This window comes from Juglans microcarpa x Juglans regia, chromosome 5D (genome assembly GCF_004785595.1).
Source record: "Juglans microcarpa x Juglans regia isolate MS1-56 chromosome 5D, Jm3101_v1.0, whole genome shotgun sequence".
NCBI lineage: Eukaryota > Viridiplantae > Streptophyta > Magnoliopsida > Fagales > Juglandaceae > Juglans > Juglans microcarpa x Juglans regia.
In genome coordinates, this window is record NC_054602.1 from 27,166,563 (window position 1) to 27,192,785 (window position 26,223).

The 26,223-nt window shown below is 35.8% G+C and overlaps 3 protein-coding genes across 8 annotated transcripts; 2 read left to right on the forward strand and 1 right to left on the reverse strand.

The window, feature by feature from the left end:
- Positions 1 to 2,767: 2,767 nt before the first annotated feature.
- Positions 2,768 to 3,811, forward strand: LOC121265852. The gene has a single exon (XM_041169524.1). It carries the CDS (start codon positions 2,768 to 2,770, stop codon positions 3,809 to 3,811), a length of 1,044 nt encoding a protein of 347 aa, XP_041025458.1.
- Positions 3,812 to 11,247: 7,436 nt separating this feature from the next.
- Positions 11,248 to 12,414, forward strand: LOC121264311 (transcription factor TCP11-like). The gene has a single exon (XM_041167438.1). It carries the CDS (start codon positions 11,511 to 11,513, stop codon positions 12,096 to 12,098), a length of 588 nt encoding a protein of 195 aa, XP_041023372.1. The 5' UTR covers positions 11,248 to 11,510; the 3' UTR covers positions 12,099 to 12,414.
- Positions 12,415 to 13,315: 901 nt separating this feature from the next.
- Positions 13,316 to 26,023, reverse strand: LOC121264310 (OVARIAN TUMOR DOMAIN-containing deubiquitinating enzyme 12-like). Of its 6 annotated transcripts, none has more exons than XM_041167435.1 (12): positions 25,697 to 26,000; positions 21,998 to 22,097; positions 21,761 to 21,862; positions 21,512 to 21,672; positions 20,095 to 20,168; positions 15,965 to 16,019; positions 15,776 to 15,850; positions 15,608 to 15,681; positions 15,464 to 15,512; positions 14,713 to 14,797; positions 14,119 to 14,175; positions 13,316 to 13,761 (listed from the first exon to the last, which is right to left on the reverse strand). In XM_041167435.1, exons 2-12 carry the CDS (start codon positions 22,077 to 22,079, stop codon positions 13,691 to 13,693), a joined length of 885 nt encoding a protein of 294 aa, XP_041023369.1. In that variant the 5' UTR covers positions 22,080 to 22,097; positions 25,697 to 26,000; the 3' UTR covers positions 13,316 to 13,690. The 6 variants fall into 6 exon arrangements, with proteins under 6 accessions (XP_041023369.1, XP_041023368.1, XP_041023366.1 ...); XM_041167434.1 differs by having other exon boundaries at positions 21,761 to 21,916; XM_041167432.1 differs by having other exon boundaries at positions 21,761 to 22,097; positions 25,697 to 26,023.
- Between the last annotated feature and the right edge of the window lie 200 nt (positions 26,024 to 26,223).

The following is a 26,223-nucleotide window of genomic DNA, read 5'->3' on the forward strand; positions in this document are numbered from 1 at the left end:
GGATAAAGCTTTTGATGATAGATTTCCTTAGATTTGGAAACTTGAAAACTGGAAGTAGAAACACAGTTTTTATTTTGGGAAAGTTTGAATATTTCGTGATTTGATCTTATTCCAAAGGTTTTGATATTTTTAAATGATAATCCTAAGCCTCTTATATACATGTTAGGATATTATTTTGAAGATATTTAGTATTAGTTTTAAAGATATGATTTTTCTATGCAAGAGGATTTCGATTACGCCTAAGATTTGATTTTTTGGGTTAGATCCATGTTTTATTGAGTTTTAGCCATGTGATTTTAACTTTGATGGTTGGATCTTCTTTAGGACACATTTTTAAACCATGAGATGTTTTAATTTGAAGATCACGTGTTTTAAGTCATGGATCAAGAGATTGATCAAAATTACTTGAGAGAAAAGTTTCTATTTTTGGACGAAGTGTAAAACCAAAAACTCCAAGTATTGTTTTATGATTTTGGTGACTTTTGTTTGATGATTTAAATCATGGTTGATATTAGGATGATTTTATGAATATGTTAGAAGTAAGTTTTGATTTTTTAGAATTTTTGGAGATGTTTTTATTAAGGTCAAAACTTGTGATTTAACATTTACTTTTTATTAAAAAGTTTGGGTCTTTTTACAAAAAATTTGATGTTGATGATTAGCTTTTCTTAATGGATATTTTAAGTGTATTTTTAAACTTAGGATAGGAAGATACTTGTTACAAAATTTTGTTTTAATCATGGGTTTTGAATATAGAAGAAATTGCAACCAAAATCAAGAGAAATGGCCTATGAATATTTCGGTCATTGTGAGTTTTCCATAGTTGTTAATGGTTTTAAATTTTTTTGAGTTAATATTTGAGTCTAGGACAAAATTTATATGAGGAATGTAAAGTTTGGTAATTTTTGGAGTTAGGATGTGAAATCCTTAAGTTAAGGGTAAAATGGTCATTTTCTCACAAGTAGAGGGTAAAATAGTAATTTTACTTTTAACTTGTCCCTTTTTACTTTTCTAATTGTTAGTAATTAAATTTCTAAATTTTAGAATACCCTCTTACAGTTCCTCATGTTTCTCACTTTATTCTCGTAGAACGCGACGATCGTGGTAAGTTAGTTCTTAACTTACTATCAGTTTATTGTGTATGTGTGATGGGTAAGGGAACTGCAATTTATGTTCTTATGTTGTCATATATGCCGTGTCATGCCATGTTTATCTATTACACGAATTATTCTATCATGAAATACTTATCTGTTACATTGAACTCTGATGAAAGAGAAAGCATTTTTGTCATGACTGATGTAGATATGAGCTTATTTTTGACATTCCATTTCTGACCTATGCAAAAAGAGAGAATATGAAAATTTGTGCATAATTATGTAAATATGCTTAGGATCTGCTTTGATTACGAAGATGATATGATTTTATTCAGTACTCTGTTTGGATAAGATGTGATTCCTAAAAACCTTTGGCATGACTCTTTGATTCTGAATTTGATTATGTTTCCACTCTATTCAGTTACGGCTTTGCCACTGGTTATAATAGTGGATACGGCCCTGCCAAATGTTATAGTAGTGGTCTCTGTTTAGAGTGCACACCTTGGTGACAAAGTGATTTATGTTTTGCTTGACTATCCGCAGATGCACAACCCTACCATGGGGGTTATACATGGCTTTTATTCTGATATGATGTTTTGATGATGATGATGATCATTTATGCTATGCCAAATGATATTTTTGAATGAAATTATTTCTGAATCTTCACTCTAATATTTTGATAAGATGTTCTGCTTCCACACTCTGAAAATGAAAATGAAAATATTTTGTTCTGCATTCTGATCTCTATAAATGCTCATGTTTACACACTGGTATATGTTCTTTACTTATTGAGTTGTTGATAACTCACTCATTATCTCTAAATATTTTTCAGATAATTTTAATAGTTCAGTTGGAGAACAAAAATAGGAAGTTTTAGCAAGCTGAGATGATCGTAGTCGAATAAGTGTCTAAGGGTACAAGTGCATATTCGAGAGTCGTATTTAGTAAATTGATTTATTTTCGGTATTTTGATTGATGAATTAAGGATATTTGCGAGTCTTTAAAGAGTTTTTAATTTATGTTATTGAGAACTTCTTTATTGTCCCTATGAAGGAACATAGATTTTTGGGTTGAGTAAATGAATTAATATTTTATAGTTGTGTTATTTAAGTTGATATTAGGTATTAAGAGCTAACTCAACAGACCTCTGAGAATATGGCGTTACAGTTGGTATCAAAGCTAGGTTTGAGGTTCTACAGACTATAAACATTTGAGGTGTGGATATCTGTGAGTTTAGGAAGAAACTTCAGATTTGAGGTGTAGAATTTTAAAGAATAAGAGATGATTATTTGGATATTTAAGGTTTTAGAATTTGCAGACTTTATGATTGAGTTTTGAGATTTTGAGGTTTAGGGATTTTAGATCCGACAAGCTTAATTTGTGGAATATTGGAGATAATCTTTATAAAGATTAATTTAAGGTTTAGATTTTTGAGGTTTAGATTCTAAGATGTAAGGCAGTTTAGAGCGATGTCGGGTTTACAATTATAGAGGGTAGGAAAGACTATATGAGTTGGTTAAAGAAATGGCTAAGAATGGGTAAAACAAGTTCAAGTTTTTATTGATTCATTTTTTTTTTAACTTGTTTTAAATATTTTAACTGGTATTTATATTTTTTTTATACATATTTTGTTTTCTTTCCTTAGAATGTTTAACCGATTTTAAGATCTCAGGATGGCTGCTCGTCGTCGAGTTCGAAACCTTGGAGATTTGAACGAAAACAACAATGAGAGGGGTTGCACGTTCGAGCAATTTAATCGCACCCATCCGCCCTCCTTTGATGGAAGAGACGATTCCAATGCAGTTGAGGATTGGATTCAGGACATCGAAGAGATATTCAGTATCTTGGAGTGCACCGATCAACAAAAAGTTCGTTTTGCAGCTTTTAAATTGATTGGAGAAGCAAAGCGATGGTGGAACTCTGAGAAAGCCATCAGAGAAGCTGGTGGAACTGGAGAAGTGAGCTGGCCTCACTTTAAGCAAAACTTCTTCGACCGCTTCTTTCCGAAAGCAGACCAGGAAGCTAGAGCCCTAGAGTTTACTAACTTGGTGCAAGAGACCATGACGGTACGCCAGTATGCTGCAAAATTTGCAGAGTTGTCACGCTTCGCCTCATATTTGATTCCCGACAAAAAGAAGAAAACTCGGAGGTTTGAAGAGGGTTTAAATCAAAGGATCTACGAACGGGTTATGGTTCTACAAATTCAAAACTTTTCAGACTTGGTACATAAAGCGATGCTGGTGGAGCAGAATCTTAAGAGAAGCGCTGAGTTACAGGAACAAAGAAAGAGAGCTACTCCACCTGGATCCTCTAGTATGGATCAAGGGCCATGGAGGAAGAGAAACGAAGGTAGCAACTCAAGTCAGAGACAGGTGCAGGGATATCAATCAAATAACCCCTGCAAGTTTTGTAACCACATACACACTTGGGAGTGTAGAAAGGAAAATGGGTCATGTTTTCGATGTGGAAAGACTGGCCATTTCATCAGAGAATGCCCATTGCTGTCAGACGACAAGAATAAGTCCAACACACCTCCAGGTCCCCGAAAGACGACACAAGGAAAAAATCAATGTAGAATGGGACCAGCTCGAGTGTTTGCATTGACAGCTGAAGATGTTGAGGACGATAACAATGCGATCACAGGTACCCCACTTTTTTTCTCCTTGAAAGTTTTTTTTTGGGTTTTAGTTGAGCTGGGATTAATCATGCTTGCATGAAACTTTTATAGTTGTATAGCTTAGAATATTGAAGTTTGGCTGAAAAGGTTTTCAAAGGGATTAGACCCAATACTTTATACCTACAAGACTTAGAGCTTTAGGTGTTTGACAGACTAGTATGTGCTTTGGAAGCGAGAATTTTTTTTTTTTTGGTTGAAAGTAGATCTTCTGAGGATTCGGGAATTTGTGAATTGAGTTTACCTAGGACTTAAATTTGGAACTTTTGATTGTAATATTAATGGGAGTTTTTTTAAAATATTATCTAGGGAGTTCTCTTTTAGTTATTTGTGAGGCTTAGCTAGAAAAATGAGATTATTATTAGGCTTCAATTTCATTGTGGAAGTTAGTATATTTTGTTTTTACTCGAACTAGACCGTGAGGTGTACGGCGATTGACACTAGGTGTGTGAATATGGATGGCAAGAGGATTAGAAGATATTTAAGGCACTAGGCACAAAAGTTGGGAAAGTTAGAATTTTTCGAATGTTAAGTTCGACATAATTGTTGAGGATTAAACACTTTGCTTAAGTGTAACAAATTTCGAGGATGAAATGTTTTTTAAGGAAAGGAGGATGTAACATCCGGGCCCAGCACCAAGTCCGCTCTCTGAATATTTTTGGGTTTGACATACGAAAAAGCACATTTTTTATTCTTTATTCACTACGACGGGAGCAAATTTTTTTTGTTTTGAAATGGCCAAACAGCCCAAGCCCATAAGATCTTATACCAGAACCCATGACGTGCACGTCCGTTTCCTTAGCATGCACATCTCTATCTCTCTACGTTCTTGTCAACTGTTCCTATATACATACAACATATGTGGTAATGTACCCATCTTCTAAACTAGGGTTGCCATCGCTTTGTTTTTTGGTGAAAAACTTTCTTTTATATAGCCGCCAACAGTAGCACTAGCTTCACTGCCCATCGTGGAACAACAACCGCCGCAATCTGTTGCCATCAGGAACATCCTTCCCGCACGAAGTCAGCAAGCGCAGCACCCCCCAGCTCGGCCACGGGCCAACCAGTCGCACCACCCAGTCACTGCGGTGCGCCCCGCACTTCAGCCACCTTGCGTTAGCCCCTGTACCACCAGTACACATATACAGCTTCCACTCCACGGCACAACAGCCCATTGCACCGCCCAGAACTCTCGCTACCCCCATACAAAAATCGACGCAACCCATGCATGCACGAAGTCCCCACAGTGCACTACCGTGCCACCCCAGCACCTCCACATAGTTGCCATCCGTTGACCCATATCCCTTAGCCGTGCAACACAAAAACATAGCCTCACCAACGCCGAAGGACCTCTGTTTTTGCTTCCAGAAACAGAACAGTCTTGGTTCAACAAACCCACCGCCTTTAAGCCACCCACAGCGCCAACTCTCTCTGTGACTTGCTCAGAAAACGTCAGCCGTAGCCACCCGGGTCCGTCGTTCATTGACCTTCTTGATAAGCCCACGACCTAGTTTCCTCTCACGGCATCCTCAGTCCATCACGTCTTAGGTATCGTTTAGATTCGAAGATGAGTTGAGATGAGTTAAGATAGGTTGTGAATAGTAGTGAGATGAGTTGTGAATAGTAGTGATTTTGTGAGTTAAAGTTGATGAATAATAATAAATAGTAGTGAGATGAGTTGAGATTACTTGCGAATACAAACTGGGCCTTAGTGTGAGTTTCATCCCTCTCCCTCACATTTTGCACTTTCACTTCATATTTCTCTCTCACTCATTAGTGGGTCTCTCTTTTATCACTCTATCTCTCTGTACTCAGTCACCCAGTCGCCGTCATTGCCGCCGTCCACCTCTCAGCTCATCGCACAGCTCCTTGCCACATGGTGAGCATGCTTCTACTGCATGGTTTAATAAGGAAACTTATAGCGTTTTAAGTTCTGTTATGTCGTGCGTGCCCACTGCTTTCCCATGATAGCCCATGCAATTTAAGTCGTTTTAAACACCCTATCTTAGATGAGTGCTATATTAGGCTAGTTTTGTTGTATGTACGACTTTAGTTTTTAGATGTATATTTACAAAATAAACAAAGATTTTGAAGTATATTATTAAAGTATGAATTTCGTATGGGAATAGTAAGTACAAAATTTTATTTTATTTTATTTTAAAAAAAAAAAACCCCCTTTAAACAGATACCAATTAAGCCTTTTTTTTAATTTATTTAAATGATATTTTTGCTTGATCCACTTTAATAGATTTTGATATAATTATGTTATCCAATTTTATATTGTATAGTAAATAAGTTAGAATTTAACGTTTTAGTCGGAGTTATTAAGTGGAAAATGATGAATTTAGAAAGTGATAGTATTTTAGAGTTAAGAAAAATTTTAGGTTTTGAGGTATTACAATAAGTATTTCAGGTTTAGATATTGAAATGCATGGATTGAAAATTTATGGAAATTACGTAATTATTTTTATAGGTGGCGATTAATATTTCGTTTGGCATTTTTGAAGAAATTTCTGAAAAACTAAGAAGTTCAGGTAAGCGGGGTTCTTATGCTAAATTTTGCATAAAATAGAAATAAACTAAGGCTGATTTACGAAAAGGTGCATCATAAGTTTTGAAAAGAAATGTGAAAAGAATCTCAGTTATTTATTCTTCATTACACGTTGAAATTTGATGAAAGAGAAAGTATTTTTGTCATTACTGGTGTAGACATGAGCTTATTTTTGACATTCTATTTTTGACCTATGCAAAAAGAGTGAATATGAAAATTTGTGCATAATTATGTAAATATGCTTTGGATCTGCTTTGATTACGAAGATGATATGATTTTGTTCAGTACTTTGTTTGGATAAGATGTGATTTTTAAAAACCTTTGGCATGACTGTTTGATTCTGAATTTGATTATGTTTCCGCTCTGTTCAGTTACGGCTCAACCACGGGTTATAACAATGGATACGGCCCAACCACAGATAATAATAGTGGATACGGCCCAAGATGCTAAAATAATCATGTAAATCCCGTAAATTTCCAATCGAACTCATATTTCAATATTTGCACCTAAGATGCTAAAATAACCTATTTTAATTATTCAAAACCTAAAATTTCTGATACCCCTAAAATATCTCTTAATTCTAAAATACCATCAGTATCCACATAAAGATCACTAGAATAGTTTCTAAAACATGTAGCCCGGCCCAAACTAATTTTAATACCCAAGTCTCAATTAAAACTAATCTCAACCCACAAAGGGAAAACAGCCCACATAAGTGATCAGTTTTAAAACATCAATATCACAAATCTAAACCTTCAGTTTCCAACCAAAACTCTTTCCAATAAGTCAACCTGAAATCTAAACCTTAAATCATGTCAGAATTATTTCTTATAGTCCACCGAACAAGCCTACCAGAATTGAAATCTCAAAAGTCAAACGAATCATTTCTGTAAAATATACAAAAAAAAAAAAGAAAAAAAAAAGAAAAATCTAAAACCTCAAATCTTGTGGGACACATTTCCATAGGTCCACAAGTGCTAAAACCTCACGTACCATCAAAAATCATATCCCGGAGCCCACAAAATCCTACGACCTTAAATCTCATTAAAAAATTAATTTTTTTTTTTAAAAAAATGCTACATCTCTAAACCTCAGATTTTAGGAAAAAAAAGCCCAAACCATAAAATTTGTAGAATCTTAATCCTTAATTATCAACAAGAATATATCTTAAACTCCATCAAATCATAAACATCAAATCTAAAAAATATTTCCTAAAGTCCCCAATAACCCAAAACCACAAAATCTGTAAAATCCTACTTGTCAGATTTCATAAGACATCTCGCTTAACACCTGAAGATTCTAAAACCATAAGTACTGATAAAATTATTCCTTACAATCAGTGCATGTATACACCTCAAGTCTGAAGATTCTTTCCTAAAGCCACCGATAATCTAAAACCTCATATACCATAGTCTATATAACCTCAAACCTAGGTTTCGATCAAACTTATATCAACTTCAAAATCTAAACTTTAAGTCATATCCAAGTCATGTCCTATCGCCTACAGAATAAGCCTATCGGGTCTAAAACCTTAAATGTCATGAAAATCATTTCTTAAAATTTGCAAAATCTAAATCTTGAAATTTCTATAACTCCAATTTGAATTTACTTCTTAAAACCCCTAGATATCTAAACCTCATATGTTTATAGTTTGCAGAACCTCAAACCTGGCTCTGAAACCATCTGTAACACCCCAATCCCAGAGGTCCGAAGAGTTAGCTCTTAATACCTAATATCAACTTAAATAACACAACTATAAAATCCAGAAAACTCCATAAAATATTAATTCAGTTACTCAACCCAAAAATCTATGTTCCTTCATAGGGACAACAAAGAAGTTCTCAATAACATAAATTAAAAACTCTCCAAAGACTCGAAAATATCCTTAATTCATCAATCAAAATATCGAAAATAAATCAGTTTACTAACTACGACTCTCGAATATGCACTTGTAATCTCAGGCACTTATTCCACTATGATCATAACACCCTGCTAAAACTTCCTACTCTTGTTCTCCAGCTAAACCATTAAAATTATCTGAAAAATATATGGAGATAAGGAGTTAGTTATCAACAACTCAGTAAGCAGAGAACATATACTAGTGTGTAAACATGAGCATTTACAAAAATCAGAATGTAGAACAAAATATTTTCATTTTCAAAGTGCAGAAGCAGAACATATTATTAAAATATCAGAGCGAAGATTCAGAAATAATTTCATTCAAAATATCTTTTGGCATAGCATAAATGATCATCATTATCAGAACATCATATCAGGACAAAAGCCATGTATAACCCTCGTGGTAGGGTTGTGCATCTGCGGATAGCCAAGCAGAACATAAATCACTCTGTCACCAAGGTGTGCATTCAAAACAGAGACCACTACTATAACCCGTGGTTGGACCGTATCCACTATTATTAGTCGTGGTTGGGCCGTATCCACTATTATAACCCATAGTTGGGCCGTATCCACTATTGTAACCCGTGGTTGAGCCGTATACCACTATTATCACCCGTGATAAGGCCGTAACTAAACAGAGCGGAAACAGAATCAAATTCATAATTAGAGAGTCATGCCAAAGGTTTTCAGAAATCACATCTTATCCAAACAGAGTACTAAACAAAAGCATATCATCTTCGTAATCAAAGCAGATCCAAAGCATATTTACATAATTATGTACAAATTTTCATATTCGCTCCTTTTGCATAGGTCAAAAATAGAATGTAAAAAATAAGCTCATGTCTACACCAGTCATGACAAAAATACTTTCTCTTTCATCAGAATTCAATGAGTAATGACGAACAAATAACTGAGATTATTTTTACATTTCTTTTCAAAACACATAATGCACATTTTCATAAATCAACCTCAATTCATTTTTATTTTAGGCAAAGTCTAGCATAGGAACCCCGCTTACCTGAACTTCTTAGCCTTTCAAAAATTTCCTCAACAATACCGAACAAATATTAATTGTTACCTATAAAATAATCATGTAAATCTCGTAAATTTCCAATCGAACACATATTTCAATATTTACACCTAAGATGCTAAAATAACCTATTTTAATTCTTCAAAACCTAAAATTTCTCATAACCCTAAAATATCTTTTAATTCTAAAATACCTTTAGTATCCACATAAAGATCACTAGAATGGTTTCTAAAACACATAGCCCGGCCCAAACTAATTTTAATACCCAAGTCTCAATTAAAACTAATCTCAGCCCACAAAGAGAAAACAACCCACGTAAGTGATCAATTTTAAAACATAAAGTGTAAGCAGGTTAGGGGTGGGATGAGACACAAAATTCTCATCTCATCATTACACCTTTTTCAAATCTTCATATAAAATATATAAACAATTCAACTTTTTCAAATCTCAATTCACTTTTTTCAAATCTCAAAATAATAATAATATTAAAACACAATATTTTAAACTCTCAAACAAAACACAAAATTCTCATCTCACCTCCCAAACTTTGGTAAAAACATAAATACTCAAAAAAGTTGAGGATTTACGAAAGCTTTCCAATGCAAGGCTTTAAGGACATTTGTGTAAACCAATAAAAATGTATGTTTTTTGGGAAAGGCAAAAACAAAGTAAATAAAAGGATGGTCTTGACTTTACCAACCATCAGGAAAGTGACAATAGCTTCAGACTTGACAAAAGTTGCCTAAGGACAAGACCATAAATTACATGTACAACCTAAACTACAGGCATTTCGTCGCAGAACACATAAATCTAAAAATCATAGAATTGTGCGGCTGCGCTTACAGTGAGGAAAAATGAGATGTGCGGTAACTTACCTAACGAGCATAGAAAATGCGTACACCGTGTGGGATGGAGGTCACCGTGAGCCTGCTGTGGTGGTGCAGAAATAGAGGTGGTATCAAACGGCTGGCCTTCGTGGAGTGGCTCTCGGTTTGGACAAGGATGCTCTATCTCCAAGGCTTCAAAACAGAGCAACTGCAGTTTCTGCTTCCCACAGAAGTTGGTGATGGTGGCTACGACTACTTCAGGTGTTGCGGCAAGGTTGCTTCCGGTATAAGCTTGCAATGGTGCGCGAGTAATGGTTGCTAGAGAGCTTCATGGTGGTTTAAACGTGTTCTAGTGTGGTGCAACTGCAGTACATCGCAGTGGAGGGGCTGAAGGTGGCTTTGGGCAGTTTCCATGGTGAAGATGGGCTATGATTGATTGCTAGACGTGAACTCATCAAGTGTTGCAGCGTGGGTCTTCGTGGAGCTAGGTTGCGTCGGTAGTTTGGGATGGTTGAGGTTCTTACGATGGAGGATGAGGGAAGGAGACGGCAACCCTATTCTTGAGTTTAAAAACCAAAACAAACCTAGAGGGATGAGGGAGGCGTGCAAGGGAGTGGATAAATATGTTAGATACGTGCATGCTTATGAATAATGGAAAGAGGCGTGTAAAAGTGGGGAGTTTTAAAACAAACTGTTGTTGGGTTTTCTAGTTCAATAAAAAAAAAAAAAACCAGCGTGGAGCCTGGGGTGATCAGGCAAAGGCCATTTCAAAAAACTTTGGGTCCAAGTATGGTAGTGAATAAATAAAAAAATGAAAGGACTCTTTTCTAAGTTTTGGGCCTTAAACCAAAACTCTACAATATTCCAACTTGTTTCTTGAAAAAATATTTATCAGCCTAAATAAATATTCAACAAATTAATTAGCTTTCCATACACATAAATTTAAAAATTTTAAAAAGCGACTTGGTGCTGTGGCGAAAAAACTCACAAAACGTATAATTTTTTTTTTTAATCTTTTATAAACATTTTTTTAACCCCTTAATCATTTAAAAGAAAATACAATCACAAATTCATGAAAATGCACTTTCTTAATCATTACAATAAAGAAAAATAGAAAGGTGACAATGGTAGGTATGAACTCCCCGATGAGAATATTATTTTTAATAATAATAATAATAATAATAGGGTAGGATCCACAGTGGTAGATCTACGATAATATATACATCGCAGAGAACCGCTACAAACTCCGTAGTCCCAGTCCCTAGCATCGCATCGCGCCTCCACTTTGTGGGGCCAATAGAATCGCACTACCAAACAAACAATCCCCGCACTTCTCCGTTTCTGCAAACCCTAACCTCCCTCGCTCCTTCCCTCCCCCCGCTCTCTAGCCGGTTATCCCCTCGTCATTCCCAAACCCTCTAAAGCCCTAACCCAAATGGGCTCAGACATGGTCGTCCAGTTCTCGGACCAACACCCTAACTCACTCGCCATCGCCACCGCCACCACCACTACCAAAACCCAAGTTGCTCCCCCTCGCACCAGAGACCGTCACACCAAGGTCAACGGTCGCGGCCGCCGCATCCGCATGCCCGCCCTCTGCGCCGCCCGGATATTCCAGCTCACTCGCGAGTTGGGTCACCGCTCCGACGGCGAGACCATCGAATGGCTGCTCCGCCAGGCAGAACCTTCCATCATCGCGGCCACCGGATCCGGCACCGTCCCGGCAACCATTTCCACCTCCTCCGCCACTGTTCCCTCCACGGTTCACTCCGTCCCATGCCGGATACAGCCGCTTTCGGTAGTGAGCGACGGACAGGGGATGTTCACGATGGCGCCACCGCCACCTCAGCCGAGTTGTCGATTGGATTTATGTCAGCCGTTGGGGATGGAGTACTCGGCCGCCACGGCTTCTGCGGCGGGCAATGGGTACCGACACATGCCGTTCACAGCGCTGTTGTTACAGTCGACGGCGACGGAGGAGGCCGAGGAGAGTCAGCAGGAGGAGTTACTTAGGGAGCAATAAACAGTGTAATATATATGGGTTTGTCTCTGATAGATATATCTTATATGTATGGAGTGGGGACATACAGAACTAGACATGTATCAGTGCATTTTGGACTTTTAGGAGTTTTTTGCTTAATGGTTGAAGTCTCCTTGCTTCATTCTCAAAATGAGGACTTTTGAGAGGGTGAAGATGTAAAATACTAGAGATGAAATGGGAAAACATGTTTCAGCCATTTATTTTGGCATTTGCAGGCCCTTTTGTTGTGCAGTGGACCAGCCTACAGTTACAAGGGGATTCAGGATTTGAAAATGAAAAGAATTTCCACTTTTTTTCTAAAGATATTAAAGATTTTTCCTTTTTTTAATATAATAAAAATGGTACTTACTTTTGAAATAAATACGAATACGAGTAATTAATATATCCTTATCATCATTGTTCAGTATGTTCAAGTTTTGCAGATGTTAAGCCAGTGGCCAGACCAGATCACCTGACTGCAGTTCAATGCAAAGAGTAAGGTTGCGTTTAGATGTTGAAGTGAGTTGAATTGAATTGATAAAATATTATTATAATATTATTTTTTAATATTATTATTATTTTAAAATTTAAAAAAGTTAAATTATTTATTATATTTTGTATTGAGATTTAAAAAAATTTTAATGATGAGTTAAGATTAGTTGATTATCTAAACGAAGTCTTATATGGCAATTGTCTTTTCGGATTCTCTACCATCCAAACCTGAAAGTTTTGCATTCTCCAAGAAGCAACTCATTGAGTTCGGTTATTTTTGCAGATGAAATAAGTTGATATTAAAATTAAAAGTTAAATAAAATATTGTTATAATATATTTTTTAATATTATTTTTGTTTAGAAATTTAAAAAAATTAAATTATTTATTTTATTTTATATAGAGATTTAAAAAAGTTATAATGACAAGATAAGATAAGATGAATTGAGAAGAGTTATAAAAACAAACAAGGTTATATAAATTTCCCCACTCCTTCGACTCCATTCAAATTATTTAGTAGTGTTTGCAAACATCAATATTATTTACACTAATTTTCTGTCACTTATTTCAGGCAGCATGATACCCCTTCCATTATAGCAAGATATTCATTTTTTTTTTTTTCTGAGCAGTATTATTCATCTTATTATCTTAAAGTTATCCATGCTGACATGGCACATTTGCGATTTTATATGTCAACTTCCAATGAAAATTACTTAAAAGATACCACTATATAATAAGTATGATTGAGAATAATCTGGATATGCAAATCCTTACACCTGTACTTAATGATCTGATCCATCTTTGAAATATTTCTATACAGACTCTTCAACAATCCAAACAATTTGTCAAGAAACCGAAGCTAATTTGAACTCCATTCCACTCTTTGTTGCAGGAATTATTCTTTGTTGCAGCGAAAAGGCACAGGAAATTAAAGGTATCGATTTCCTCTTGCATTGCTCCTTGCCAACAGACGATTATTGAGAGAGTAGGACAGTCTGGAGCAAGTCTTGTACCAAGTACTAAGTGTGTATACGTTAAATAGCAACAGTAAGGGCAACAAATTGGGAGATTTGTGCCCCATGACACTTTGACAGCCACACATCTCCTAATTTCTGGTGCCGAACTTCCACCATCTTCTCCTCTTCCTGGACTCATTTGAATCATTTGATGGCACATCTGAATTACAAATCATGATAAAGAAGGTATGCATTATTTTCAGGGGCATAATGAAAAAAATCTAACTTTAATCTGATAAGACTAAAGCCTGAAAACATCCAAACCTAAATTTCTCAAACAAATTCAATCTTAGGTTGGGACAAATAAAAGAAAAAAGAGGTGCGCTTCCAATTGTCCATTTTTCGCGTTTTCACCCAAAAGCAAAAAATTCAACACCCACGTCAAAGGATGTTCATATGGAGTAAAAGCAGCCTAGCTTGATGGTTGGGTATATCCAATCTCAATTTGTCATTGGGCTAGCAGTCTAAAACTTCTGAACCTCTTTACCCAGAACAGACAAGCATAAAAGGAAATTACCTCCTTGAAGATAGATCGAGTTGTAATGCACTTCAGCCCAAAAGCTCAAGAAAATTACTGCACAACACAAGCATTGCATAAAAATTTTAAAGGTAACAGATTATATAATTTAAACAACCAAACTTGACATGATTAATTGAAAATAAAAATCAGAAAGAATTGTAAGCCAACAGCAAAAGATAAATTCTTATATCTTACTGATCATATAAAGGACACATCAATTTGGCACATTTTCCACCATTAACTTTCCATAGTTCCTCTATCCATGGTACAGCTAATAAATTCATTATATGGCGCCAGTTTTAAGACCCACAAAGCAACTTTTAAAAGCGGTATGAGTGTAGATCAGGCACAAATAGAAATTTAGGCCAAGGTTCAGCAGTATTACTTGTGACAGCATGGTGCGAGGAAAAAATAAGAGGGAGATGCAAAAACATTTTAAAATAAAAAATTACAGAAAGTTAGAAACTGAGAATTAAAGACAACTTGCTGCAAGTAGAATAAGCAGAGAAGTCTTAGCCAACCTACCACAAGCCAGAAAGACCAAAAAATAATCTACTCTCGCAATAAAACTGAATAAGTCAGGAATTTTACCTCGATCTGGCTTCGGGACATTAGGAAGAATTTCTATGAAACAGGTATCCTTAAAAGAGGTAATAAGAAAAATCTTCACCCCATACTGCAACAAAACATTTACAAGTATTAGTCATGGATGAATTGCACTTATATCCTGACCATTAACTTTGCAATTGTGATTCCTAGAAGATCGCAGTCCAAAAGAAAAATAACTGGGTTGAAACGGAAGTTAGAGAGAGTGGCCAGCAGTTCAGAAAGAGATTAGAGCCAGAGAAAACTCATCTTGGCAATCTCTCTAGAATTGTCACACGCACATTTATCTAAGTAATTGGTAAGACCTGTGCCCAAGACTGTTTTGGTTCAGAAAAAAGAAATGCAAAATATATAACAAAAATTAATAAATGCAGAACATGAAGTTGGATATCAAAAGCTTTATGATCCAAATTTTCTTTTTCTTTTTTTCACAGAAGCAAACTATTTGGTTGTCCAAGCCTAGAGTTGGATCAATGCTTGACAAGTTAAAACTTCTCCAGCTGCAAGATACAAATTAAAAAACGACTCCAACCACCAAAGTTATACTTTTAAGTTCCAATATAACTTCACTCTACAATAAGTTAACATAATTACAATATACCTAGGATGTAGGACACACAAATATAAGCTTTAATACAACACAGAATAATGACAGGACGTCCCTTTCATAAACTAACAAAGAAAAACAAATCTTACCGAGTTCAAAAAGAGGGAAAATGATAACCAGAAACCATACCGAATCTGCAGCTGCTTGCAATGTGACATGATCACCCCACTCCCCGCTTCTAGTAACATTAAATTGAAGTTTACATTGGGAGATCCTTAGTCTATAAACAAAAATTATAAGAGAGAAAGAAAAGGCAACGAGTTTGATTAGTACTTGGACATCTTCTCACAGTAGTCATCATATTCCATGGGAACATATCCCTCATAAATCTCTGGGTGAGACCTAAGCTGATAAGAACAAACATAAAAGTAAATAAAGATACATCAGCTTCGAGAAATTCAAGTTGGCACCAGAAAAAGTAGCTACTTCATATCAACCTACCTGACTCACTACTTGTTGCCTTACATAGTTGTGGTTGTCAGGTGTGCAATATAATTGATCTGATAAAGCATGAAACTGGAGAAAGAAATCATCGAAGTACGTATAAGAATTAAAGCATAGCAAATAAATAACAACCTAAATAGATCCTGATGATAATTGCTAGGATGCTGAAGGATAAGGATAACTAACCTGACAATTACCATCACCTTGCACCTTGTGCTCTTCAAAGTTATACATCTGCAATCTGAATATACAACATGAAGTAGTATCAACAATAAAACCGCCGAGGCAAACAAAAAAGTTATGAAGCCCATATTTCAAACCTACGTTGCAATAGACAGCACAACCCCCACGCGCATGGGGCCCCGCGCGGGGGGGGGGGGGGGGGGGGGGGTGGGGGGTCTTGCTCCTGAAGCTTCGTATAACTCAAGCCACATTTGGGCTCATACTCCAAAATGACTGGTCAAAGATTACAATCATAGCCCAGTGAAATTATATCTCTCCTAGGCAATTGGCATTTCATTCACCATCTTCTATAATCGATCTGGGGTACTACACTCTCTCACCCTTAAATCCTAATGTTCTCGTCAAACTATTCTGTTGCAGATGGCATAGCTCAAGTCTCGCATTTATGGCTGGTGAGTGGCTTTGATACCATTAGAAACAATATAAGGAAAGCCCAAACCACATCAAAGCCTATACTTTTAAAGCACTAGTCAAGGGTTACAATTGGAGCACCTTTGAGTCATTATAAAGGTTCAAAACTTCTCCCTCCCAAGCAGGTGCTGATCTGCCCTGTTTATTAACCCTAGGATTCTTATTGCAAAATATAACAGTTTTAGGAGCCACAAGAGAACCCTGGTTGCCGCAAATCATAGCTGCTAGCAGTTAAGTCCAACATGACTCTTTTATATAAATCCACTCCCTTGCCACCTGTAAATTAAATACACGTCTCTGTAAGATTTACAGATCTGATAAAACCTAAATTCTGGAGCCTAAGTACCACCCCAAGCCGTCCCAAACCAAGAAAGGAGGATCAGCCCCTGCATGAGTTCTAGATCCACTAAAATCAAACCCTAGTAGCCTTCAAACACCACAGACACCATCTGCCAACTCCCTACCCTCAACATAAGTCCAAAATCCAATATAACGTAATTATAAATTACTTTCAGAGTTGCCACAGCATTGAGGTATGGATATCCAGCAATTTTTCCGTCAAGAGTTCTGCAGAAACAGATCTGAGCGCCTTTCAAAAATTCTGTCCAGAGCCCCTAATTCAAAGTCTTAAATTTCAATCCTTCACTTCTCTTGCTGCTGCAATCTATTGAAAATATAATTCTAGGTTTTTTTCATTAACTTTCAACCGGAACAATCCCTAAATGGCTCCCGTCATTGATTCAGCTTGATATTTTACTTTTTCCATTGTTTAAATGCTATTCTAGCCCTTTTGAGACCCAAAAGTGTTTCTAGAGGCTGCAAATCCTTGGTGCAACCTCCAAACCAATTCTAAGATAAGTTTTCTTCAAGATTCTTTCAATAATTGAAATCCCTATCTTTTTGAAAAATCTCAATGGTTCTTAATTGTTTCTGGGATGGAACACTAAAATTTAAGACCAGCAAGTACAGGAAACTGGTTCGCGTATAAGAAATTGAAGTAGGCCAGGCCTCTCCAGGCAGTAAGCTCCCTTACATTCCCGTGTTGTGCCTATGATAGAGGGCATAAAACATGGTCATATTCTAAGTATAAAGTTGAACCTTCCATCGTGCAAGGAAAAGTGGTTAATTGTTGTTGCATGTGCTGGAAACAGGGCATTATAATGGTTAATCGTTGTTGCATGTACAGGAAAAGTGGGGAAATGGTGGATAACCTCCTTTTACATTGTGAGGTTGCTAGCATCCTATGTAACATGATCTTTGATCTCTTTGGGATTGGTTGGGTGATGCCTTCCCAGGTGGTGGAGCTTTTAACATGTTGGAAAGGGGCAGTTTAGATACCAACAGTGCGCACCATTGCACAAGATGATCGTGTCATGTGTATTATGGTGTCTATGGAGAGAAAGAAACCAGCATTGTTTTGAGGATTGCGAAAAGTCAGTGTTGCAGTTAAATTCTTTCAATCTAAACACCATGTCATTGAATAACAGCCCAACATAGAGTTGCTCTTTCTATTGCTAATTTTCAGGATTTTCTAGCACTTTTTCCTTTTGATTGTTAAATGCATTCATGTATACTTCCTTTGTACTGGGGTAACATCCTCTTTCATGTGTTTCATATGTTTTTTTAAAAAGAATGATCTCATCATACTTGTATGGTTGATGAGTAGAGTCTAAATAGTGAAAAGAGTCCAAATATGCATGTTTCAGAGTCTGCAGCATATCAAGAGCCCTTAAAATCTGCTGTTAAGCATTCCTAGTGAACTGCCATAGGCCTTTTAAGGTCATGGTTTGTAACACCCCAATGGAAGACCCAAACCACATGGCCTATACTCCAAAAGGACTAGTTAATGATACAATTAGAGACTCATTGGAACATCATAAAGAGCAAGAACTTCTCATTCCCAAGCAATATGGGATCCAATAGACCACATACCATTATCCTTATCATATGGGGTATCAAAATCTCCCCCCCCCCCCCCCCCCCCGGGTTTTCCTTAAAATTCCCGACGTCCTCGTTAAGACAGCTCATCATAGGTGGCACGGCTCAAGTCCCACATTTCTGGTTGAATCTGGCTTTGATACAATTGTAACACCCCAATAGAATGCCCAAACCACATGACCTATACTCCAAAAGGGCTAGTCAATGATACAATTAGAGCCCTATAGGAACATTATAAAGAGCAAAAACTTTTCTCTCCCAAACAATATGGAATCCCATACACCACCTACCCTTATCCATATCATATGGGGTATCACATGGTTTAAGCCCCCGATGAGTAATCTTTCCAATGACTGAAGTTGCATACTTTTTTAATAGACCTAGGAGTTACAGTAAGTATTTTTTTTCTAATAAATAAGATAAATTTCAATAATGGTCAAATGACACTATCCAAGTACAATAGACGTGTACAACAGACGTATACATCAAATGCACCTAACTCTACATAAAAGTAAATAGATCGAGAAAGTTCTAGAAGCTAGGGGAAACCATCTAATCATAAAGTTTATCTTGCCACAAGTTTACCATGGATCCATTGTGCACCTCATATCTCGTATGCTATGAAACTCTCTTCAACCCATTCTAATATTTTTCCTTAGGTCAATCCCATCCTCCCACTCACCTCATTAGAACACCACTCACCCCTACCATACTTCATTTTTTTTTATGGGTAAGCCCTACCATACTTTATATCAATCACTACTCCCCAGAGGCAATCTCTTTCATTGGCATACCGCCAAAACCACTTCCCCAAGAGGGCTCGGTTCAATGTGATCACTTTTCTAATACCCAAACCACCCACAGAAATTGGGGAGCATACCTTGGGCCAAATTACTGTATGAGATTTCAGTTCCTCTTCTATTCCGCCCCGTAGGGTATGTGATGAACAAGTTTACAAATGTTTTAATGTCATTCTTGTGCCATAGGGTATGTACTAAGCATGCTTATGTTATGAAAGTTATCGGAATGTTCATGAAAGCTATGAGAAAGAAAAAGTGAGATGATGAATGATTATATGGTTTTATAAACATTTTCTTTTGGTCATATGAGGAAGATGAAATGGTACCAAAGCTACAAGGTGGATGCACAAGCCACACTGAAGGGAGCACTCCAAAGGATGTTTAGAAGGTGTGGTCCACCTGGATGTTTTTATCCTATGAGTAGCTCCCCTTGCGGCCATAAGCAGGGGAGCTGAGGCACAAATTGAGCACACAAGGGTCAATGTGTTTGGGCCACTATGGATAAATGTGTGATGCACTATTTATTTGACTCAATTTTGTCCTTATGTTTTATAATGTCCCATGTGATGATGAGAACAAGTCTGCCTGTAAAAGCCAATAGAGGGGAGACATTGACCTAGTGAATAGGTGAATAAGTGTTCATCATAAAGGCTCATAGGGTTTCTTTTAGACTTTTTCATAACATTGTGGTTTTCCTTAGTTTGGATGTGTCGGATTTGTTATGTTTACCGTTTGACAATTAATAAAGTGCTTGGTAGTTGGTAGTATCTGAAGTTTATAAAATTCTTATTACCTAGTATAAGGAAATTTAGTGGTACACATTCCTAATCTTTTTGGGAAGGGAATGTTACAAAGAGACAAATTTATATGCAAAGAAATATAATAAATTTAACAACCAGAAAAGACAAATATTAGGAACAATACCTGTCCAGAAGCCTTTGATGATCTGAAGTTACTTCATCAATTGAAGGAATTTCTCCATTAATTCTAGGAACATGCTGTAATATATAAACTAAATTAAGTGTGGCAAATACCACAGCCATAAATGAATTAATAAGTTAAAAGCATTTAGCGATCCAAGCACATAAAAGCTTGAGCCAAGTGAAAAAAATAAATAGTCATAAGAGAACCTTTTTTTTATAAGTAATAGTCATAAGAGAACTCAAAATCTCTCTCTCCGTTTTTCTTTTTTTTGGGGGATAAGTAAGAGAACTCAAAATCTCTCGATGCATGTAAATCTCTAGGCTTAGCAGGTAAGTAATGGAATGGAGACGTAGTGTGTATCTTAGAATCTACGCTTGCTTAACAAAAAGACAATGAAAAATGAAACCCAAAATGGGTAGCTACATCTAAGGAGATCTGAAGTCCAATACATGGAAACTATTTATGGTGTCCAGTCTTCAGACCTTAATTCTAGATCTATTGTATCCACAAAAATATATATAAAAAAAATCTATATCCATGCAACAAGCCAATGAAGTCTAAGCACCTTCAGCCACATCTGAACTCATACTCTGAAAGGACTAGTCAAGATTACTATTGGAGCCCCTTGGAATCATTATAATGGGTTTGAAATTTTCCATCCCAGTCAATGTGGGATCCCATTCATCACCTTCCCATACACAATCACACAATCCGGGGTATTGCAATCTCCCCCTATCCCAGGTGCCATAAGTTTCCAACGTCCTTGTTTGGCCAGGTCCTTCATAGGTAGCATGAATGACTCAAGTCCCACACTTCTGATTGTGATTGGCTCTAATATTATTTGTAATGGCCTAAGAAAGGCTTAGCCACACTTAGGCCCATATCCAAACAGACTAATCAAGGTTACTATTGGAGCCCCTTGGAACCATTATAAGGGCTTAATCTTCTCCTTCTCAAGAATATATTGCTAACCATGGGTTAAAAATAAGTAATATGGAAATTTCTTGGGAAAAAAAAAAAAAAAAAAAACCTATCACGACAAGCTTGTATATAAATAATCAGAGAAAATCGTCAAATTGAACTAATATCAAACATGCAGGATAAGTCAAAGGAAAGGTTAGGCCTCACTTGATTACGAAGTTCAAATGAGATGAAATGAGATTTTTCCTTGAAAGTTGAATAAAATATTGTTATAATATAATTTTTTAATATTATTTTTGTTTTGGGATTTGAAAAAGTTGAATTGCTTATTATATTTTGTGTGGGAATTTAAAAAAGTTGTAATGATTATATGAGATGAGATGAGATAGTTTGGTTTTGTGTAACCAAACCAGTCCTAAATAACTTCAGTATATTTCTTTAATGACTATATGGAGAAGAATCTTAGTTGCTGAAACGTTATCTAAGTTAAACTTACAGGAATGGAGATCATTTGATCCAGTCTCCTGCCTACTTCACCATCGAGTTCAAATTCATTGGTTATCTCCAAAGAATAAGGATTCCCCTCTCTATCACCGGGGCTTGAACAGGAAGTGGAAGGCTCTGCATCATCAGCTTCTTCCTGGCCAAAGTTATGGGCTGCACATAATAAGAAAGACTACTAAGATAACTGATATAAGTAGGCTGATGACTCTGAGAAAATCCATAAAGGAGCTTAACTGAATACCTGAACAGTTGTAGTTCACTGAAGGACCATGCCAATCATGTTCAAGATTTGATGCTTGGAACTGCTCTTCTCCTGCATGTGAGTATCCGGATGTTTCTGAAACTGCCAGTTGCAAAAATTCTTCTTGAAGTGTACGCGCAATAACTTCGTCATTCTCTAAATGACTACAATTAGTGTCATAATTCCCTTGATAGATTCCATTATATGCGTCATCGGCACTATGATGTATTATCTCACCATAATATCCAGAATTGTTGGGATCACCATCAAGAAGTCGCATGCCCCACTGCACGACATCCGAATGTTCATGTATGACCATCTTTCCATCCCAAAGAGACTGCTTTTAGGATCACTGAACCAGTTAGTTTAATCTGTGCAAATAGCTCTCAATTATGTAAGAGAGATTCATATTCAACTAGATCTACAATAAACATCCAGCACCTTAATGTAGAAATAAAACATAACATGCAATAATTCTTGTCAGACTAGGTGTTGTGCTTCATCTTGAAGACTGCAGACCAAAGGGATAAATATATGCCTAAAATAGGACAAATGATTTCCCACAGAATACTAAGGAGAAAGTGTCCTTTCATTTATAATATGCAACATTTTTATGACAATGATCAAAATTTATGGCACTGATGAATAATCGGCACCTCAATTAGTTCTTTGTTTAAGATTGTTCAGAGTTTAAAGATGTTTCATTTTACCGTGATAAATACAATAAATAAAAAAGGACCTGCTAGTACAGCATGAAATGGCAAGGAGTAGAAGGTTGATTATCCTTAAAAACATTAAAAACATAATAGGCAAGCCAATAAAGACATGACCCCAGCTCACATATTCCCCAAATCAAACTCTAACCAGACATAATCATATTAAGTACTCCAAAAAAGAGAGTTCATGAAATCTGTGTGCGTGAGAGAGAGAGAGTAAATCATTTTTTTTTTTTTATAAGAGTAAAATATAATTGACTAGTTCATTTTAAAAATATTCTACGACAGGATACGTAACCTGAACCACGAAAAGGAAGAATGGATGATTTATTTAATTCATACTTGTTATAATTTCTTTCACATTCCTTTCCGAAGTGTGCAACAGTGCTCAGCATCAATCAGTGTAGGTAACAGCTCATTTAAGTGCCAAAGGCGAAGCGCTTGACTTAGCAAAAACAAAGCATTTACAAGAGCTCATTTTTTTGTACTTTTTGTGTGAACCTCAAGTGCAAAAAAAAAAGTGCTTTTCTAATTAAACAAAATATAAAATATCTATTCAAGACCCGAAAATGATGTAAATGAATATTTTTAAGTATTTAGTTGATATTGAAGACCATTTGCGTGCCATGGTGCCAAAAGTCACATGTAATGTAAATGCTTTGAACCCAATAGGACTATTGGCTCACTAGTTAGATTGACATTTGATTGCTTATGTTAGCATAGAAGTCAATACCCACAACTATTAGGCTTTCTTGGGGCTCGTTTGGACACTTAGGCCTCGTTTGTTTTCGTAAATGAGATGAGATGAGATGAGATGAGATAAAAGTTAAAAGTTGAATAAAATATTGTTAGAATATTTTTTTAATATTATTTTTGTTTTAAAATTTGAAAAAGTTGAATTGTTTATTTTTTTTTGTATAAAAATTTGGGAAAGTTGTAATGATTAGATGGGAAGTTTTGTGAAAGTGAACGAGGCCTTAGAGTATCTTAGAATTCTATGAATAGTAGTGGAATAATTTGAGTTAAGATGTCATATTGTGTTTTGAGAAAGGAGAGAGAAAAAGTTAAATAGAAATATTATAAAGTTAAAAAATTGTTTAATATAATTTTTGTTTCGAAATTTGAAAAAGTGTATTGATTTTTGTGTTTTGTTTGGAAGTATGGAGAAGTTGTATTGTTTTTTTTGTATTTGGATAATGATTAGGTAATGATTAGGTGAAAAAGTTGAAGATTTAAATATTGAAAAGTGTTTTGTGTTCAAGTGATGTTTGGGAAGGAAAATATGAAAAGTTTTGAGAATTTCTCATCTCTTCTCATTACCCAAACATGCCCTAGTCATGACCTTTTTAGTATATTCAGCCATGTACTTTAATATGTGTATAGCTATCAAATCAAATGGCAAAAGTAATATTCAGCAAAGCACAAGAGAATTATATAAAATTTAATGTTTAAATCTTAGGTAATTAATTGATAACTTGATTTTCTTGCTGCATAATACTTTAGTAAATTGAGTAAATAGGCTAAATATACTACCATCTTGCATTTTAAAGCTTTTCTTTTTATTGTATCTGTGGATTTTTTGTTATTATATACCATCTTTAAAAATGTGCACTTTACTTCAATCAAGAACAAGCTTGGGCTTTGCATCTAGGCTCTAGACAGCGTTTGCACTTAAGTTCGCCGAGCACTTACACTTTGGAAACTTATTTACATAATATATGAAATAAAAATAAGTGAAAAAGAAGCTTTTATTATTAGTAAACTATGGTTTTACCGATATACCAAAAAAAAAAAAAAAAAAAAGTAACTCAAGTGGAAAAAGCCTTGGTCTTGATGGTATGCTCCTTCTAGGTCTAAGGTTCGAATCCTCTTGGGTGCAAACAATTTCTATGGGCCATAAGACTGAGGGAACTTCCCTTTGAATTACTTGAGGTGCACTTACAAGAAACTTATTGCCGCGGGCCTGTGCCACCCCCAGTACTTGAGGTGCACTTGTGTGAGTCCTAAGGGCTCTGTCAGGGGTGGTTCCCCCGTCATAAAAAATAATAATATATGGGAACAACTATTTTATAACTCATTTCACAACCAACCAATGTAACAATGTCATTTCATTAACAAAAGTTATTTTTTATAACTTTGGGTTTTCATCTGATTTAAATCCCAAAATTTGCATAACCGCCTTTCATTTAAACAGAGTTAGTAAAATGTTGTGTACATATCATTTTCTTTATAAGTTCTAAATAAGAATTACCATAACCTCCAAAGCAAATTAACAAAACCTAAAAATTGTGCATTGGTTGTTTCAATCTAGCTAGGTTTGGATATAAAAGTGCTTTCAACTCATCTCATTTATTCATTACAATTTTTCTAATTTTTCACACAAAATATAATAAACAATTCAACTTTTTCAAATTTCAAAACAATAATAATATTAAAAAATAATATTCTAACAATATTTTATTCAACTTTTAACTTTCATCTCATCTCAACTCAACTCACTATCCAAATCTCACCTAAGGCTACATAACTTGTACTTTATTATAATTGCCAAAAAATATAATATGCACCCAAGTATTACATTTCATGGCTATTACACCTTTCCTACCATATAAGAAACCATTATAGACATATCCTTTATTAAATCACTATAAGCCATGTCTTTCTTCGTCACCTTGACCCCAACTCTCTTTGCTTTAATAAAGTGAACAATAAAATAGTGAACCCGCACCCCCCCCCCCCCCCCCAAATCTCTCTCTCTCTCTCTCTCTCTCCCTCCCTCCCTCCCTAAAACAATTCCTTAAGTCAGCCTTTTAAAAAACCAAAGTTTGGGGGAGATATACACACGCATGAACCACGCCACTATAGCTCAATTATTACTATAGAAATTATCCAATGACAAAAAGAAAACACACAACGACAAAACAAACGCCAGTGCGAAAGAACAGCAACAACAACAACATAAATAGGAAATAGATAACCCCAAATGAACAACCAAAGTTTCAAAACAACAAATCATCTCCGATCAAATACAAAGATTGAGTTAGTCCGAACTCAAGGTAAAACAAATTCCCACATCCACCCATTACAAGTTTCAACCATCCAAATTCTCAACCCAGAGATATGTTAAACAAGAACCAAGCAAAACCCAAATTCCAAATCGTTCATAGTATAATAATTCAATATCGAAGCATACCAAAACTGTAAAGTAACAGAGTAATACCTCACTCAATCAATTCAACTTCGGTTCGGGCGCAGCTACAATCTAAAGAACCCTAAGCTTTGATCAGAAAATGAGTTTCAAAATGAGGGTTACAGCACACGGCACTGCTCTATATATGTAAAGGTATGAATGCAATCGAAGGCGACGTAGCACCAAAAGGAGAGTGAGGATGAAATTTTGGAAACACCGCTCTCTCACGCCTCATTATATACAGTTTCAACTTCATTATACGTCAAGTAACTTTTTGGTAGGAGGAATGTGCGAGATGCCTTTGGAGGGATCAGATTTTCTCGGAATGAAAGAACTTGGGGGTGATTTAACGTGCACTTCCTTGTCTCTCTTTATAAATCGTTTGCTTAAGCAGTGTGGTACTGTTCGTATCACATCAATATAATAAAATAAAAATATGTATATAATATTTTTAAAAATATAAAAAAAATTATATTTGCTTTCTAATATTATAAAAATATTTAATTTACTTTTATAAATATTTCAGTTTCCATCACAAAAAAATATTAATTAAAAAT